Source organism: Macaca nemestrina, chromosome 1 (genome assembly GCF_043159975.1).
Source record: "Macaca nemestrina isolate mMacNem1 chromosome 1, mMacNem.hap1, whole genome shotgun sequence".
Classification (NCBI taxonomy): Eukaryota; Metazoa; Chordata; class Mammalia; order Primates; family Cercopithecidae; genus Macaca; species Macaca nemestrina.
In genome coordinates, this window is record NC_092125.1 from 56,741,260 (window position 1) to 56,760,520 (window position 19,261).

General features: G+C 35.7%; 1 protein-coding gene across 4 annotated transcripts in view; it reads left to right on the plus strand.

Moving 5' to 3' along the window:
• Positions 1-19,261, plus strand: part of LOC105484676 (protein tyrosine phosphatase receptor type C) — a 123,169-nt gene that overhangs the window by 46,784 nt on the left and 57,124 nt on the right. The window contains exons 3-6 of one of the 4 annotated variants that reach the window (XM_011746518.3): positions 8,474-8,500; positions 13,227-13,424; positions 16,085-16,225; positions 18,942-19,085. In XM_011746518.3, coding sequence (XP_011744820.2) covers positions 8,474-8,500; positions 13,227-13,424; positions 16,085-16,225; positions 18,942-19,085 — 510 coding nt within the window. The remainder of the gene's footprint in view (positions 1-8,473; positions 8,501-13,226; positions 13,425-16,084; positions 16,226-18,941; positions 19,086-19,261) is intronic. The other 3 variants (XM_011746519.3, XM_011746520.3, XM_011746522.3) reach the window with 3 other exon arrangements.

A 19,261-nucleotide genomic window follows, 5' to 3' on the forward strand; every position in this document is an offset into this window, starting at 1 on the left:
ATATATATATATAAAAGAGGTGTGCATAATGTCTGCTACATAACATTTCAGTAAACTGTTGCTATCATTATTGTATTGACTGATTAAGCTAATGGAGGGTAGAAAAGACTGTTTCCTGTGGTTTTCTGAAATCCTAACCCCTGGTTTGTCACTGCCCAGAGTGCTTACTCCATAAATACTTGATAATTTAATATGATTTGTTAGAGTTATTGTCTGTGGATCACATAGAAGATTTCCAGCATAAAGAAAAGTGTAATTCTCTTATTTTTATTGTATACTTTATTATTATCATGCATTGCTAAGAAAGGAAAGCCATACATATCTGTTTCAGCTGACCCTTATTTTTTGTCTTGATTTGCTTTTTTCCACTTTTGTACAGCCTTTATGTTTATGGAGGTCAAGTATGCATTCTCAACCTTCAAAACATGCTATCATTCATTTTAGGGCAGATGCTGAGAATAAGTATTTATTTCATCTATTCTATTTTACCCTTCTGCCCTTGTACTTTTCCCAGATTTGCAGAACTAGACAGGTTTAAATTCCCTTGGAAATAGCATCCCATTTTTTTTTTTAGGGGGGAGGGAGAACGGGTGGTATTTAAAGCCCAAGTATGTCTTTTGAAATGCCGTTTTCACTCAAATTGATTCCTAGTTTTTGCTGAAATCTCTGATCGGGGACTTAGGGGTGTGACTTCAAGGTAACTTTGATTTGTCATCATTTAAACATTTTGAGTTGTAAAAGAAACATATTGGGAAAGGTAAATTCAGTAACAATACATGTGTTAGAATAACACAGCTTTGAAGATCAAATGTTCTGTTATCTACATTTTCATCTGTTTAATGTATCTAGTCAATTCCATTGGTGATTCACAACAGGATTATAATGGGAAAAAGAGCTCTTAGATAATTTACAGATTTTTAGTGCTATGGTGCCACCTACTGAAATATTACTAAATACTCCTTTGACTAACGAAAACGCAAGGCTTTTAAGTTTAAAAAAATGTAAAAAATTTCATCCCTAGAAAATAAAAGTTAAACTATAGAATGTAGTAACTGTAATATGTAGAACACTAGATATTTTACTGTGTTTCATTTCATATTGATTTGATGTGTTCATAGAATTTGAGAGAAAGCTCAATGCAGTTCATACTTTGATAAATAGTGGTGCCTTTTCTTTATTGTCACACACCTACACGTGTACCCTCTTAATTTCCATTACTATTTCACATATTTTTCTTTACCTATTTTCCACACCTTCCCAGTATTGTTCATAAAGAATGTTTACATATATTGTAGTGTAATTTGTATTAAATAATCTCCAAATATTAAATAAATATTTATTATGCACTAGTTATTAAGTACTTTATGCAAAAATGTTATTTGCTCTTCCCAAATCTGTTTGACTCCACTAAGAATATATTGTCACTTTTAAGTAATACAGGAACTAGGGTACAGTACAAGGCTGTCTACATACATAAAACAAATTAGGTAGCTACATCAGTTCATTTGTTTTGCACTGGACAAGCAGAATAATATTTAACCATATACTCCAGTCTAAATGGATAGGTCATGAAATAGTTGAATATCTTATACGACCAATCTTTTTTGTTGTTGTTTTTTGTTTTTGAGTCAGGGTCTCACTCTGTCACCCAGGCTGGAGTGCAGTGGCACCTTCACATCTCACTACAGCCTCAACCCCCACTCCTGGGCTTAGCCTCCCAAGTAGCTGGGACTATAGGCACACATCAGCACACCTGGCTGATTTTTGTGTTTTTAGTAGAGATGAGGTTTTACATGTTGCCCAGCCTGGATCACTTGGCTCAAGTGATCCACTTGCCTCTCCCTCCCAAAGTGCTGGGATTCCAGGTGTGCACCACTGCACCTGGCCACAACTAATCTCATCAGGTCTTTTTTTCTATCAGTGAAGATTCAGCACAGTAGCTTCTATCTATGATTTTAGTAATGTTTGATAATGTTTGCACATATGAAGTGCAACAGACAATTGAAGTCATTGCTCATGTAGTTTAGGAAGAATTAAAATATGATAGAGACATTAATAAATTATTGCAGATATTTGGTTGTATAGTTTTCTCTAAGTAGTTAAGTACCTTCACCTACCCCCTACCTTATTTAATATATAAAGGCATTCTCCACCAAAGTATTTGTTAGTGTACTGCTAACATTGATATAAAAATCATTAGATGGGTTGATTCCAAGTCTTTGCTATTGTGAATAGTGACAGACTGGATTAAGAAAATGTGGTACATATACACCATGGAATACTATGCAGCCATAAAAAAGGATGAGTTCGTGTCCTTTGTAGGGACATTGGTGCAGCTGAAAACCACCATTCTCAGCAAACTTTCGCAAGAACAGAAAACCAAACCCTGCATGTTCTCACTCATAGGTGGGAATTGAACAATGAGAACACTTGGACATGGGAAGGGGAACATCACACATTGGGGCCTATTATGGGGAGCAGGGAGAGGGGAAAGATGGCATTGGGAGTTATAACTGATGTAAATGATGAGTTGATGGGTGCTGACGAGTTGATGGGTGCAGCACACCAACATGGCACAAGTATACATATGTAACAAACCTGCACGTTGTGCACATGTACCCTAGAACTTAAAGTATAATAAAAAAAAAAAATACAGGAGCAAACACACACACACACACACACACACACACACACAGTCATTAGATCACTTTTTGGAGGGCATGTCCTTTAGATGCTATGTAGGTGTTTTAATTAAGCTATTTTATATAGGTCACATTTAGTGTGTTCCTACTTTAAGACTGCTAAAATTTTTAATATTAAAAAGATTGAAAACATAGACTTATGTAATCTAGTGCACATGGCTTGTGAAAATTGATATGTTGCTTCAAGTTGGATCACTCTAGTGTCTCCATTATATTCTTAAGGGCATTGGCTTACATTTTGAAGTAGTTTTTAACTTAAAATTTTTATTTTAAATTGATTCTATGTGTTTTTCTCAAGGACAAAAACACTTTTCTGTCATGGATCATGTTGACTAAAAGTGTTACCAAAACTAAAAATCTGTTTATAGGGATTTTATGACCATGAGGACAAGTGAGTTTAGTCTTACACTAAGTCTAAACAGTGATGCTGAAGTCTTGGAATTTTGTTTTAAAAAGATAAAATGGTGTGGGGCGTGTGTGCGTGTGTGTGTGTGTGTGTGTGTTCATGTGCATATTTGAAACAGTATATAAAAATGAAATAATACAGCGTAGCCTAAAAATCACTCAGTGGAGGAATTTAGAATCATATCCAGTGATAAATCGGTGTACAAATAAACACATATTCAATTCAAGAGGCCTTTATGCGAAGTAAGCATGAACATAGAAGAAAGGAAAATGTTAGATCTTTATATATTATGCTGTTTTCCAAGGATATTAAATTTTGCTGCATTAAAGATGAAAAGATTTGAGGAAATTTTGAATATGAAGCGATGATGAGTTCAGAAAAAATATATATATATATATATATGCCTGTTATTCTGTCCTCTAGCTCCAGAAACTTCTTAACATCTAAACAAAAAGTCTGTAAATTTTAGTAATTGTGCTTGATATTAGTGTGATTTGGTTGACTTTCCTGTCAAAACAATATTCTGTAATAAATTAAGTCGACACACCTCTGAGTTTTCTCTAATATTTGTTTGTACCATTATAGAGCATTCACTCAGCATATTATGATTTAATCTGCATATCTATTTTTAGGGTCAAGGTTATTTTAGCATTTGTAGCACTACTAGTAATTTACTTGCAGTCAAATTATGATTAAGATGCATTTTTACTTAGCTTATGAGTTTTTAATAAATACCTTCTCTAAAAGATTTTCATACTTAAAATTTCATACGAAGAGGAAAGGCTGTCAAGACAAGTTGATGGGAAAAGAGGGATGTCTGATGAGTGAGAGTATGGCCTGTAAAGTCAGACAGGCTCAAGTTCAAATCTGGCTCGCATATACTAAACTGGCCTTGTGAACTTGGCCAAGACACTTGACTTTTCTAAGCTTCGTAGGGTTTTTGTGGTGCTTAAGAAAAAAACATAAGCAAAAGACTTAGTATAGTGCCTGGCACCCAGTAAACACTCAATACATATTAACAATTAATAATAATAAAATATCATTTTAAAATTATTATTTAAAAAAGTAAATCATTAGAGACAGTCTTCTCCACTTTGGTAATTTACCTCTTGTCCTTCTTTTCAGAAGTTAGATTAAAATACTATACATCATGTATTTCTTTTAAAAAACTCATTGCTTTTGGGTCACTTGGAAGTTTATTAATCTCTCTGAGACATGGAACATGTATGTAGTCTGATGCATAGTGTACTGGTTGGAAACAGTTCTAGTATATTTACTCAGGTATTCACAGTTCTTTTGTTCAAAAAGAAATAGCTTCACATAGTGTCCCAGCATTTTTCTTCTCATTTCTGTAGTAAACGGATGATGAATTATAATTTTCTTCTACGAAACGCTCTCTATAGTTGGTGACAACAAGGTAGTAAATCAGAACAATAGAATATAGTGGTCTGTGGAATTAGTGGTGCAGGTAACATTAAGATTCCTCTTTTCTCTGTCATCAAATTTACTTTCTGATTTCTCCTCTGTATTAACTGATCCAATGGCTTCCATCATTCTGAGGAAAAAGTTCAATCTCCTTTTCAAGGTCTACAATGCTTGCTCCTTGACTCTTCTTCTAAAGCTGTTATCATCAGATCTGTTTGGTTTCTCCTTTGCACTTACTCATGCTTAAAAGAATCCAACAATTACTTATGAATCACTTCTTATACACAAAACTCTTGGCTACAGCTGCTTCTCTTTCTCTCCTCCTCTTCCTCTTATTATGTGATTCATGTTGATGTTGATGGGAGCAATTTTGATTATTAGTCTTAATCAGGTGTATCCATGAGTGAAATGTCTTTGCAGATAACTAGATATATGTCTCTTATGGATTATAAGATTTTCCAGGGCAAGGATCATGCTTTGATCATGTTTGAACCTAGTCTCTAACAGCATGCCAGCACAAAAATATATGTTTCTTGAACCTAAGTGAACTAAATTAACTTGTTTCAAGTTCCAAGGAATTAGGTGCTTGCATGAGAAGGGGCATATCAACATAATTTTAGATACTTAAGAGCTCATGTATTTCTCAGATAAAGAAGATATATGTGTTGTATAAAGTATGTTCACACACTCAAAAGCAACTTGGATATTTTAAATTTGGCGATATGCTGTGTTCTTCACAAACAACAAAGGACACTTCCTTTCATTTCAAACATGAGAGGTATTAATTATTACTATACTAATATTTTTTTCTTATTACCACTTTTGCAAACCAACACAATTCTAAGACCTTAATTTAGAGGGAAATAAGAACAAATAAGAAGAGTGGGAACACTGTTAATGGGAAAATAAACATAATAATAGTTTACATGAAACAGAAAGATAAAAGTTAACTAGATAAGAAAAGGGACAAAAATACAAACCATATCAATTAAAAACAATATTTAAGTATGAATTATTAAGAAAAAGAGAAATACAATGAGAAAATAAGAAAGTAAATATGTTAATAATTATGTATCACCCATCAATGATATAAAAATACATTTTACTTCAAGGAATAAGCCAGGGAATGTCATTGAAAAATACTGAGTGATGCTCCTCTGACAGCAACTCTGAAGGAAGAAAACGTTTTCACGTCAGTTTGTTCTCAGAAGATAGAATATAAAGGCAGGAAGTCACCTTAAGTATCAGCTAATTCACTCTTCCATCTGATCTCTGATTCCCTTTAATAATCTGAGTTTGTTGTCATTTGGAAAAGAACTTTAGAATTTTTTAAGTAGGCATTTACTAAGATGAGGGATGAAAACATTGCACTTCACTGTAGACTGAATCTAGTTCACATGATGCCAAGAAAGCTGCTCTTTTCAACATTTCCACAAACCCAGATGATAAATCCAGTTGACCCATGTTACTCTCCCATGTTTATCCCGCATGTTAATCCCCATATTATTTCACTTCAACCACTTCCTTCTTGAATTACCCTCTACTCTTTATTCCTGTTTGCTACAGTTTTTCTCCTACTTGGAAAATTTGATTACCTATGCTGGCTCTCTCCTTAATATTCACTGAACTTCAGGATTCTATCTTAGACACTGTTGCAGGAAGTAAGGGACCCCGGACAGAGGGACTGGCTGAAGCCATGGCAGAACAACATAAATTGTGATGATTTCATGGGCATTTATTAGTTCCCCAAACTAATACTTTTATATTTTCTTACGCCTGTCGTTACTGCAATCTCTGACAAATTGTGTAGATTTCATGGACACTTACCACTTCCCCAATCAATACCCTTGTGATTTCCTATGCCTGTCTACTTCAATCTCTTAATCCCATCATCTTTGTAAGCTGAGGAGGATGTATGTCGCCTCAGGACCCTGTGGTCATGCACAAATTGTTTATAGAGCGTGTGTGTTTGAACAATATGAAATCTGGGCACCTTGAAAAAAGAACAGGATAACAGCAATGTTTGGGGAACAAGAGAGATAACCTTAAATTCTGACTGCCAGTAAGCCAGGCAGAACAGAGCCATATTTCTCTTCTTTCAAAAGCAAATAGGAGAAATATCGCTGAATTCTTTTTCTCATCAAGGAGCATCCCTGAGAAAGAGAATGCGCCCCTGGGGGTAGGCCTCTAAAATGGCCGCTTTGGGGGTGGCTGTCTTTTACTGTGGTAGACAAAGGGATGAAATAAGCCCCAGTCTCTGTAGGGCTCCCAGGCTTATTAGGACGAGGAAATTCCCACCTAATAAATTTTGATCAGACGGGTTGTCTGCTCTAAAACCCTGTCTCCTGATAAGATGTTATCAATGACAATGGGTCCCCGAAACTTCATTAGCAATTTTAATTTTGCCCCTTCCTGTGGTCATGTGATCTCGCCCTGCCTCCATTTGCTTTGTGATATTTTATTACCTTGTGAAGCATGTGATCTCTGTGACCCACACCCTATTCGTACACTCCCTCCCCTTTTGAAAATCGCTAATAAAAACTTGCTGGTTTTATGGCTAAGGGGGGCATCACGGAACCTGCCGACATATGATGTCTCCCCCGGACACCCAGTTTTAAAATTTCTCTCTGGTACTCTTTCCCTTTGTTTCTCAGACCAGCCGGCACTTAGGGAAATAGAAAAGAACCCACGTTGAATATCGGGAGTGGGGTTCACCCAATAGGACTCTTCTCTTTTACATAGTTTGGTGATCTCCTTCACCTTTGTAGCTGTAAAATGTATCTGTATGCTGATCTATAGCATCAACCCAGATGTATAGCATGAGCTACGAACCTCTGTGTTCAAATGCTATTAAACATTTTCACATGGAATCTCAAGCAAATTCCAATTCACCTCTCTCTACTCATTGTTTATTATTTCTTAAGTTCAGTGAAACTACAACTCACTAGCATGTTAAACTATCAGTTGAGATATTTTCCATATTACTCTTTCTCCTTTATTCTCACTTGCAAGGATTTACGAAGTCTTGGTGCTGCTTAAGCGTTTCATAGGTCCTTTTCCCCATCCTTTCTTTTGGGGTACAATTCTTCTTATGTAGAACATCATCTCTGTCTGTTTTGCTTTGGTTTTAGTCTCCTGATTTTCCTGCCCTCACCTTTGCTCTCTAATAATCCATTTTCCATTTCCTGAAAGGTTGATCTAAAATTCAAATGTTTCTCCATTAGGCCTCCCATTAAAGACATCCCTCTAATGGATATCTAAAGCCTGTAAGATAAATCCCAGCTTCTTATTCCTCTGGGACCAAGCTAGCTATATGCAATCCTTTAGGTCGTACCTTAAATACATCCAAGAAATCCTCTGTATCAACTCCTCTACCAGCCAACCACCAACCCTGGAAATATAAATAAGATGATCCTGTTATGTGCTCCTTTAGCACATTCTGTCTCACCTGTCATCACGCTGTATTGATTGTTTTTGTTCATATCTCACACTAAATTGAGCTCATTGAGGGCAGGGAATTTTTATATGTTGGTCATATTATATCCCTAGCATGTAGCATAATGTCTAGCACAAAATAGGTGCTCAATTAATTGTCATTATCTAAATAAATGAATGCATTTGGGAAAAAAATGTTTCAAAAGTTTTTCAAAAGTCTTTTGCAGGTTTGAAATTAATCCTGATAGTGATCCTTTAGTCTGTTATGTTTCTGATTTAGCCTGGGCATTCAAAAAATAAATAACATAATTTTGACATATTTGGGCTTTGTAAACATGATATTAAGAGAGGGAATATAGTTTCATTAGGGTAAAAGCTACTGAAAATTGCCACTTGGTGAATGTTCTATCATAAGCTTGAGGTACATGTAAAAATCTAATATATGTTTACATGAATATGAATGAAATTTGAAATTTTCTAAGAGATTTTTGTTTCTTCTTTGCAGGGCAAGGCTCAACACTTTCCCCCACTGGTAAGAATTAATATTTGCATTTTTACTATTTTATATTCTTGTTGCAAAGTTTATATATTTAATAACAATTTTCTATTATTATCACTGAAATTATTTTTAAGGATAAATTTTATAATCATGAATGATTCTTGACATTCACTTGTTCTTAAACTTTCTGCTTATATGTTATAAAGTTTAATAACTACCTAAACATGCTATTAAATTTATATATATGTTTTGTGTATAAATAGTAACTTTCCCTGAACTTGACAGTAAATCACACAACAGGTTTCTACTCTCTTTTAATATTTTAAGACTACAAATAAATGCATTTAAGTTAGATCACAAAATTTTATAGTCTGAAAGCAGGTTAAGAGTTGTCTATCTATGTTATAGATATGTAGATAATAGGTTTGTATATGTCTATATTTCTTTAAGAGTATGGTGCGTTTTTCAATGGTATACAAAACCTTTGAGACTATTAAGATATTTTTACATAATAATTTTCAAATTCTACTGAACAATTCAATTAATAGTCCTAATACATGTCTTGATCCTGAGATAAATTAAATTTAAAAAACGGAGATGCTGCAAATAAATTCATACATAGTACATGCAAAATAAGAGAGAAAATTAAATTGCAGATGGTTAAAAAAATCACATCACTTAAATGATGTTACTGAAAATGTATTATTTATTTCCTGCATAATCATATGGTTGACAGTACGTATTAAGAAGGTAAGTAAATTGATGAAAACAATTTTGATTTAATATAGTAATGCACAGTCACAACTAATGTACATTCAACATATCATGAAATTGGGTTATTAAAATGATTATTTTTGTAATAAATAAAAATTCAGTCCAAATGAAGAAAACAAATAACCATGAAAATACTAACAAAAACACTTCTGAATCTGCATAAGAACTATATTTCCTTATTTTAAAAAAAGGTCTAACATAATTTTACAGTTTTTTAGCATGACAGTGATGTTTTATAAATAAATGAAAGTCATTCCTGCATAGTAGATTGTGATTGGTTTATGCCACCTACTCAAATGCAACTTAGTATCTCCAACTTTTACAGAAGATTGATTCATCTCAACCATACCAACTGGTTATTTTTGCAGGAAAGGGATGGGTATAAGGTAGAATGGGGAGTGATTTTTTAAAATGGCAGATGACTCATCACCTTATTGAGGGAGTTTCTGTTACCTCTGAATTGACTCTATTATGACAAGCCTCCAAGTGATGAAACCAGGTAAGTTAACACTGTTAACCAAAATGCAAAGGAAAGTGGTCTCTCCCAAATACTGGCCACAACAATGTCATTAATGGAAACCAGGAGAATTTGCAAAGTGGAGGTTCAAGAACAATGTGGAATTGGCAATTGAGTCAGGTTTTCTAATTTTAAATTCTTATTTGTGAACGGGAATGTGAATTGAACTTAAGATGTGTGCAAAGATATGAAGGAGAGTGGTTCTCTGAAAACCTTTCTTCCTACACCTGGGACTGAATTTGCTTGGCCAGAAGTATCTTCAGGAATGCTACTTATCAAAATAGCATAGTACTGTGTATTAGTCAGGATTCTCTAGAGGGACAGAACTAATAGGAGAGATGTGTATATGAGGGGTAGTTTATTAAGGAGTATTGACTCACAATCACAAGGTGAAGTCCCACAATAGGCTGTCTGCAAGCTGAGGAGCAAGGAAGCCAATCGGAGTCCCAAAACCTCAAAAGCAGGGAAGCTGACAGTGCAGCCTCAGTCAGTGGCCAAAGGCCTGAGAACCCTGGCAAATCACTGGAGTAAGTCCAAGAGTCCAAAAGCTGAAGAACTTGGAGTCTGATGTTCAAGAGCAGGAAGCAGCCAGCAGGAGAAAAAGATGAAGACCAGAAGACTCAGCAAGCCCACTTCTCCTACCTTCTTGTGACTGCTTTTTCTAGCCTCGCTGGCAGTTGATTGGATGATGCCCACTCACATTGGGCGGAGTTTGGGGGAATTGTGGGGAGGGTCTGCCTCCCCCAGTCCACTGACTCAAATGTTAATCTCCTTTGGCAATACTCTCACAGGCATACCCAGAAACAATACTTTGCATCCTTCAATCCAATCAAGTTGACACTCAATATTAACCATCACATACTATTATAAGGAGACTGTTGCATAATTTTCTTTCTGGTCTGTTTGTAATTCACATCTAATAAAAGAATGATAGTGGACGATAAAGGGAACTTGTTGCAACATTTCTCTCAAAGCAAAAGGGATCATTGGAAGCCCGCAGACACCATAATTGGTTTAATCTAAAAATAACAAATTAATAATTGTCAATCTTTTATAATGACAAAATTACAATTGTCATTATAAAAATCATCTATAATGATTACAGTGACTTAATGTGAATAGAAAGAATTCTAAACTCTCTGCTTCCTTCCTCCCTCCCTTCTTTCCTACTTTCTTTCCACCACCTTACTCCCACCCACTTCTCTTTTCCTTTCTTTTCTCCCACCCTCTCTCCCTCCCTTTCTTTTTTTTTTTTTTTTTTTTTTTTTTTGAGACAGAGTCTAGGCTGGAGTGCAGTGGCGCTGTCTGGGCTCACTGCAAGCTCCGCCTCCCGGGAAGCTCCGCCTCCCGGGTTCACGCCATTCTCCTGCCTCAGACTCCTGAGTAGCTGGGACCACAGGCGCCCGCCACCACGCCCGGCTGATTTTTTGTATTTTTTTAGTAGAGACGGGGTTTCACTGTGTTAGCCAGGATGGTCTCGATCTCCTGACCTCGTGATCCACCTGCCTCGGCCTCCCAAAGTACTGGGATTACAGGCGTGAGCCACCGCGCCCGGCTTCCTCCCCTTCTTTTATTCAATGCATAGCAGATGAAAAAATATTAAGTTAGACCTGATTTTATACTGAAGACTAGAGGTAGTTACTATCCTATTACTGTACTTAGTTGGATATGCTGGCATGTAATTATGGATAAAAGTTTGATGGATTTATTTGTGAGGTATTTGGTTATAAAATTCTAGAGACTAAAGTTTTTCTTTGGAAAATAACACACATAACAAGTCTATGATCATTTTGCATTTCTGTAATCACAGAATAGTTCTGCAATATTTCATGTATATTGACATTTCTGAAGTACAATATAATTAAGATGAATTTTTTCTGTATTTAGTAAAAATTAACTTTAACTTTGATACTAATGAATAAAGCTGTTTTTAATACTATTTCCATTTTCTTCTCTATTGAGTAATATTGCAATTTTCATTCTTAACTCTTTTCTGTCCTATCATCTCTACTCCTTTTCTAGTTTCTCTCTCATTCTCTCCCTTTTTCCATATTTATGCCATTGTCTTTTACCCAATCTTGTTGAACTGAATTAATTATTACTTGTTGTGTGATATAGCTCAGTTTTTGCCTAATTGAATATTTTAAAATATATTTTTTTGCTTTTCAAAAAGTAAATATACGTTAAGCAAAAAAAAAAAAAAAAAAAAAAAAAAAAAATTTAAATACATCTTTATAATCCCAGCATCCAGAGATCACATTAGTTTTTTCTTTTTTAACAAATTTGGTGCATTTTTCTATTCTTTTATAAAGAAAACCGCTTTTTTCAGTAAAAGAGCATGAAAAAATTTTAAAGGACTTTAATTAGTAGTGCTAATTTGCCCTGCAGAATATTTTTTTTTTAACCATTGTACACTCATGTCAACTGTGCATAAACTTATTCCACTACTACATTGTGATGTATTTTCCTCTTTTTAAAGAAACTTGAACTGTGGAAATTATTTCAGTATTTTAACTTGTATCTCTTTGTTATCATGAAGTCAAAGACATTTCTGTAGACTTTGGTTGTTTGTAAACCTAGTTGTGAGTTTCGTTTTTCAGTCCTTTATACACATTTTCATTGCTTTGTTTGCATTTAATTTATTTTTTTAAGAATCCATGAATAGGCCGGGCGTGGTGGCTCACACCTGTAATCCCAGCACTTTGGGAGGTCGAAGCGGGTGGATCATGAGGTCAGGAGATCGAGACCATCCTGACCAACATGGTGAAACCCCGTCTCTACTAAAAATACAAAAATTAGCTGGATGTGGTGGTGTATGCCTGTAATCCCAGCTACTTGGGAGGCTGAGGCAGGAGAATCGCTTGAACCAGGGAGTCGGAGGTTGCAGTGAGCCATGATCACGTCACCGCACTCCAGCCTGGTGACAGAGTGAGGCTCTGTCTCAAATATATATATATGTATATATATCCATGAATAAATAGAAGTTTTGTCTTTCATTTTTTTTCTCCTGAAACCCTAGCTCTCCTAAAAACCTTCTAACTTTGCCTTTCTTTATCCTTTTCTTTATCTACAACTTTTTAATTTTTTTAATCATCTTTACCCATTATGCTTCATCCTTCTGAACACAATTGCTTTGGATAGGTGAGAAGTTGCTTTCAATTTCGTTTCCCCATTGTTATCTTTAGCCGACGTTCTGTAACTTGTTTTAGATCTGTGTCTATATATTATATGTATCTCTGTATGCATCAATATTTGTATGTATGCATGTATATTTGTGTATATATATTTATGAATACATATACACACCATATACATATACTTATGTATGGTGTGTGTGTATGTATGTGTAGATATAGGTATATATACACTATAATGGACTGGGGAGTTAGTATACTGGGATGAGCATACATTTGGGATATGATTCACATATTTATTTTGTCCTTCTTCCATTTTCCATTAATTTAACAGGACTGAGAACGACAAAGATGCCCAGTGTTCCACTTTCAAGTGACCCCTTACCTACTCACACCACTGCATTCTCACCTGCAAGCATCTCTGAAAGAGAAAATGACTTCTCAGAGACCACACCATCTCTTAGTTCAGACAATACTTCAACCCAAGTATCCCCGGACTCTTTGGATAACGCTAGTGCTTTTAATACGACAGGTTGGCACACAAAAGTTGTTAACTTAAATATCAGGGCAATGTCATTTAAAAAATTCTAAAGTTATCAGTACAACTTGTCTTTAAATTATTTTCACAGTTTCTGAGGATGTGATTTTGTTGAAGTGCAGAAATTGCAGGAAATTAGTATCTGTGAAATATAGATCGACCAAAGTAATTAATGCATGTTGTTAGGGAGTGCAGAGAGAAAAGGAGGGAGGCAAGATCTCCAAGGACAATCAGGAGGGAAATTTGTTCTAGTATCCTCTGATCTATACACACTCTCCATGATTCTCCCGCTTGGCTTCCTGCCACCCGGACAGATGAGAATTTCCCAAGTTCAGAGATTATCAGTCCTGCTCTCCTTGGAAGGTGCCTTAAACGGGAATCTTCCCATTTCTTTGTTTCATTCTAGATTCTCTTTATCCAAAAATTGTTGAAGATAGAGAATGTATTATTTTTAAATCCATTCTGAGAATTGACAACCCAATTTTGTTATATGAGTTTCTTTTAAGAGCATTTGCATTATTGAAAACATTTTTAATTAAGGTTGTGAGTTCTACTGGTAAAATAAAAGGCAATGTAGCCATGTTCCCAGAAAAAATCAGATTGATGTGAGAGATATTTTTGCCAAGGAGGGACACTGATGCTCCTTACAATGCTGATATAAGTATATGCTCATTTAATGTTTAGCAACAGGTCTGCCAGTGTATTCAGTACTCAAATTTACTATCAGGAGAGTGTTCATGCTTTCCTGAAATAATGTGTTATGTTGACATTTTTTTTGGGCAAACAGGTTTATAGACATACTTTGATAAAAGATACTAAGCTATTTGAACTGTTTAACAATGCCATTTATCTTCATTTGAAAAAACAAGCGTATATAACACCATCACAGAAATTTTGTTTAGGGTACTTCAAAGTATTTTGAGTACCATACTGATGAAGTTTATTGGATATAGTAAGCAGTTAAATAAACAGTCAGTGCCTTCCTACAGCAAGTACAAGACTGTGCATTTAATCTTCCATTTGTTTCCCTGTCACCATAGCAGAGTAGTGACTAGGTTCTGTCTAAACATTGTAAAAATTTGAACACATTGCCCAAAATTTTTACTAAAGGAAGGCAAGGATGAAGGTGTTGATGACTAGGTAGAACATCTCATGCTATTTTATTATTTTGTTTGTTGCCTGAGTAGTGTTACATAGCGTTTTCCTTTTGAAGGTTCTGTATTTCATGTCACATATACGAATAAAAACGTGCAACATTCCTAACTTTCATTTCCACATTTTAAAAATCTAAAACCACTTAAGCCATAAATTTACAGATAGAGCACAGTATGAGAAAGGTTTAAAGTAGAATAGATTGAAAATAAGGATGAATAATTTTAAAATACTGATTTGCTCTAGCAAAATAATACTGATGGTGAAATTACCTAGAAAAGTTTATGCTTTCAAATAAAAACACACTTTCTTTTCTAGAAAATAATCTTTTCATCAGGTCATGTTTCAATTATCTATTGGAATAAAGTCTATATGAGTTATTTAATTTATGATTGTGATTGATTTATACAGCTGAATGCAATTTTTTCATTTATTGATATAATTGGGGTAAAAATCCTTTAGTCCATATTTCTAAGAATATTATATACACTATTCAAAATTGTTCATTTTTGAAAATGGTTACAATAACCATCCATGTGCATAACATTAAATTTAATTGTGTAATTTTATTTTTATAAGAATAGTTGATGACTATTTCAAAACATTTTCAATATAGATGGGTATATGTTATATATATTTGTATATACTGTTAAATATATATAAAATATATGTATGTATTGTGTGTATATACTTTAATCCTATATATACATACATATAAATATATACATATAGGAGTAAAGTATATAAAGTGTATACTTCATATGTACTTAAAAGACACACAATGAAAATACCATCCCTTTAAATTCTGTTCCTTAAAGATACCTTTTTAACCACTGTTGTATATCCTCCAGGCTCTCAACATATGATTTTGTGAGTATGTGAGAGACTGTGTGTGTAAGCATGGACATGTGAGATTGTTTCCACATGTTTTCAAACACTAGATCTTATCAACCTTTTCAAACTCTGCCAGTATGCTAGTTAGAAATATTTCATGTTGATTTACATTTAAAAATTTGTTTGTAACACTGAACATTTTTTCATATACCTTTGGACCCTTGTGTATATTAGGTAGATGTTTGTCACATCTCTTGTCCATTTTTAAATTTCTTCTTTTCTTTGTAATTTGTAAGAGATACTAGTATATTGGAAGATTCCTTTCTTATTCTGCTTACAAAGAAATGTTGCATCTGTCAGTTTGTAGAGTTGATGGAGAATTCAGAAAGCTCATAGTGATTTGAAAGTCAGTAATGCCACCTGGAAACACGAATTCTCTGTGGCTGCATCCAGCTCAGGAAACCTCCCAAGGATATGTAAATAGAGGACTCAGGTGCCTGTCACTTTCCAGTCAAGCAAATTTAAATACTGATAGACACATTTTAACAGATACGGTCACTTCACAGTTTGGTAAACTACAATCGCAATTTGCTCCTTATAACCTCTTAATAAATTATTCATCTCCAGTGGGGGAAGATTGATGTAATGATCTCACTTTCCTACCTTAGGTGTTTCATCAGCACTGACGCCTCACCTTCCCACGCATGCAGACTCGCAGACGCCCTCTACTGGAACTGACACGCAGACACCCAGCGGCTCCGCCGCCAATACCACACTCAGCCCTACCCCACGCAGCAATGATATCTCAGGTTTGCGGGTCCTTTAGACTTGTGCAAATATGAAGAGTGCAAGACGACTACCTGTATTTAAGAATGGTGTGAGGAAATCTAACCACTTATTTAACGTGCAGCTACTGTTAGTTGATGAATTTGGAATTTCAGTCACTCTTAGGAATGTGAAACCACAGAACAATTGTCTTTTTAGTAGAGATGAAATAATAATGAGAATTGTGAGACTACAGCAAAAATCTGCTCAGGAGGAAAGAGGTATTCAGGACAGTCTATTTTTTATATATTTTAGGCAATTATTCTACAAGGAAAACTTTTTGTTAGAAGTAAGAAATAACATGCATAAATCTTTACTTAAAGACTTTACACCAACAGAAACCAGGCTGAAGAGTGACTCCTATTATCAATGAAGGGCAGTGAGAAGTTGTAACCACAATGACACTGTTATTTACAGAATGAGAAAAAAGAAAGGAATGGTTTTGTTTCCCCTTCAAACATCAAGAATCTTTCAGGATGGCATCTCTGTGTTTATAACAACAGTACAAAATATTTCCTCCCTTTTCTTTTCAAAATTAGTCTCCATATCACTTCGTGGTGCCCTTTTATATGCAAGAAAAACAAGTATGTTTTTTTGTCAGATCACAAATCCACACAGTCGCATATGTAATTTCAGTGATCTGAACGCTTGAAAGTTAAAGATATAAATGGTAGACCTATGTAGCTGGCAGGAACATGGTCTTGCTTTAGGTAGGAATCAAGCACATCATATAGAATAATTATTATTTTGCAGTATTAAAACTGCGCCCGTGGCATAAAAGTCATTCCAGACAATCCACCCTCTTTAAACAAGTGGGAGAAGAGCCGCCCTCACCTGCCTCATTCCACCTAGTCTGGCTGCCATGGGAACCACAATAAAAATATTTGGAGCTTTTAGCAAACCCACAGAACCCGAAATTGTGGAAGGGAAGAAACTGGAAAATAACAAAAGGGGACTGACCCCTGGGGGCTAGTTGTCACACAGACTAGTCTGCTGTGTCCTGATCCAGGAATTCTTCTGCTCAAAGTGGCTAATTCCACTGTTTAAAAATCTATTAGGATTAATCAAACTGATTAAAATTGTAAATGCCACCCATAACCACCACTGAGAGTACCTGCATAACAAGAGAAAAGAAGTTTTCAAGTGAGGAGGAGGGAAGGTAGGGAGTTCGGGGAGGTTGAGAGTGGAAGCCTCAAAATGGCTTGGGAGCAGGGTCTGCTGGAGAGGGGAGAACAGAACAAGTGAGTGAGAGGAGTGTGGAAAAGAAGGTGGAAAAAGGCTGCTTTCAAAACTCTGCAGGGGGCCAGTTCTATGTCTGAATGAGGTTTTTAAAAGATGAATAAATGAGCTTTCCTCACTCTTCTACATGTTCTGCTGAAGCCCTCCTCTGGGGATCCAGAATGGAAAACCTCATGTTTATGTTGTTTATTCTGTTCTATGGTTTAGTTAAATTTCGTGGTTTAGCGGCTTTTGAAGACTGAGCTGAGAACCCATGCTCAATTATTTGGAAGATGCATTTTCAATTCTAATGGAATGTATGTGTGAAATTATAGACTGTACTGCATTTGTAACTGGTAGACACCTGCATGCTCAAATCAAAGCCATGTTCAGAACATGCATGCGTGTATCACTGCTGAAATACAGACTCTGCCTGCAAATGTGAGATTAATCTCACGTCATTGAACTGATGACCCCAGGGATCTTGACAGAAAATAACCCAACAAGCTCTTGAATAGAGGGTAGCTCATATTTATTTTGCTTTTTCCATGGCAACTAGCATAGTGCTAGTCATCTAGTAGGCACCAAATGAATATACATTGATTGCCTGTGCTGTAATTCTGGTTGTGATGTTGGGCAATGATGTAAAATACCTTACATAATTTGAAGCCTGACAATGAAAAGTTCTAACCCAGTACAATGTGCAGTTTCTTTGGCTACAACCCTAGATTCTATACCAATTAGCCCCCATGTGATTGGAAAATAAAAGAATGATGCCACTGTAATGTGGAGCTTGTTGGATTTCAAGCCAATTTGATTTTTCCTGGCCAGGGGAGCCTGAATTGTGAAAGTAGAATTGTAACCTTCAGCTGGAAAGGAAAAAAAAGAAAACCTTTGAGCTCATGCTGTGGCACAGGCAGGATCCCATTCAGCTCTATTTTAAGAAAATTAAAACTGAGCACCTGCACCCAGGGATCCCTCCCCAGAGAGGTGTGTGCCTGCAAGGCTCTCAGCATGTATCAAGTTGCATTTCCTCCTGTGCCAACCTTTCACACTCAGAGCTCTACCTCCATCTACGTGGTCTCAGCACCACTAAGACAGCACCTGTCTCTACTGCTTTGATACATTTTTTATATTGCCTAAGGCAGCCTGCAGCCCAGCATTTTAGGCTTCTTGGGCTGTCCAAACTATATAAATATATATACACATATATATACATATATATATATATATATATTTTAAGTTGTGCTCTGATTATGAAGCCACATAGGTTTCCAGTTGTCTGCCCCTAAAGTCATCTTTCCCATAAGCCCTGGTGTTTTGGGTACGGTTCTGTAGAATATATGTGTCGTGGTATAGCAGAAGGGCTTGAAGGTTTGTTTCTTTGCCTTAACTTTAGTAATTGTGCTCATGTTGGCTATCTGACTATTGTCATTGCATGACAGACACAACTGATGGTACTGATGGCCCTTCTGATTGCAGATGTCCCAGGAGAGAGGAGTACAGCCAGCACCTTTCCTACAGACCCAATTTCCCCATTAGCAACCACCCTCATCCCTGCACGCAACAGCTCTGCTGCCTTACCTGCACGCACCTCCAACACCACCATCACAGCGAACACCTCAGGTCTGACTATGGTGCTTTAGGTGTCTTCAGTTATAGATAATGAAATGGAAACTCAAAACTTTAATGCAGCTCTTTTATTATTGTGCCAAATATTATTTACACAATAATAAAAGAGCTAGTTTCTAATCTAGTTTCTCATTTTACAAATGCTCACGTATTAACACCAAATTACGCAA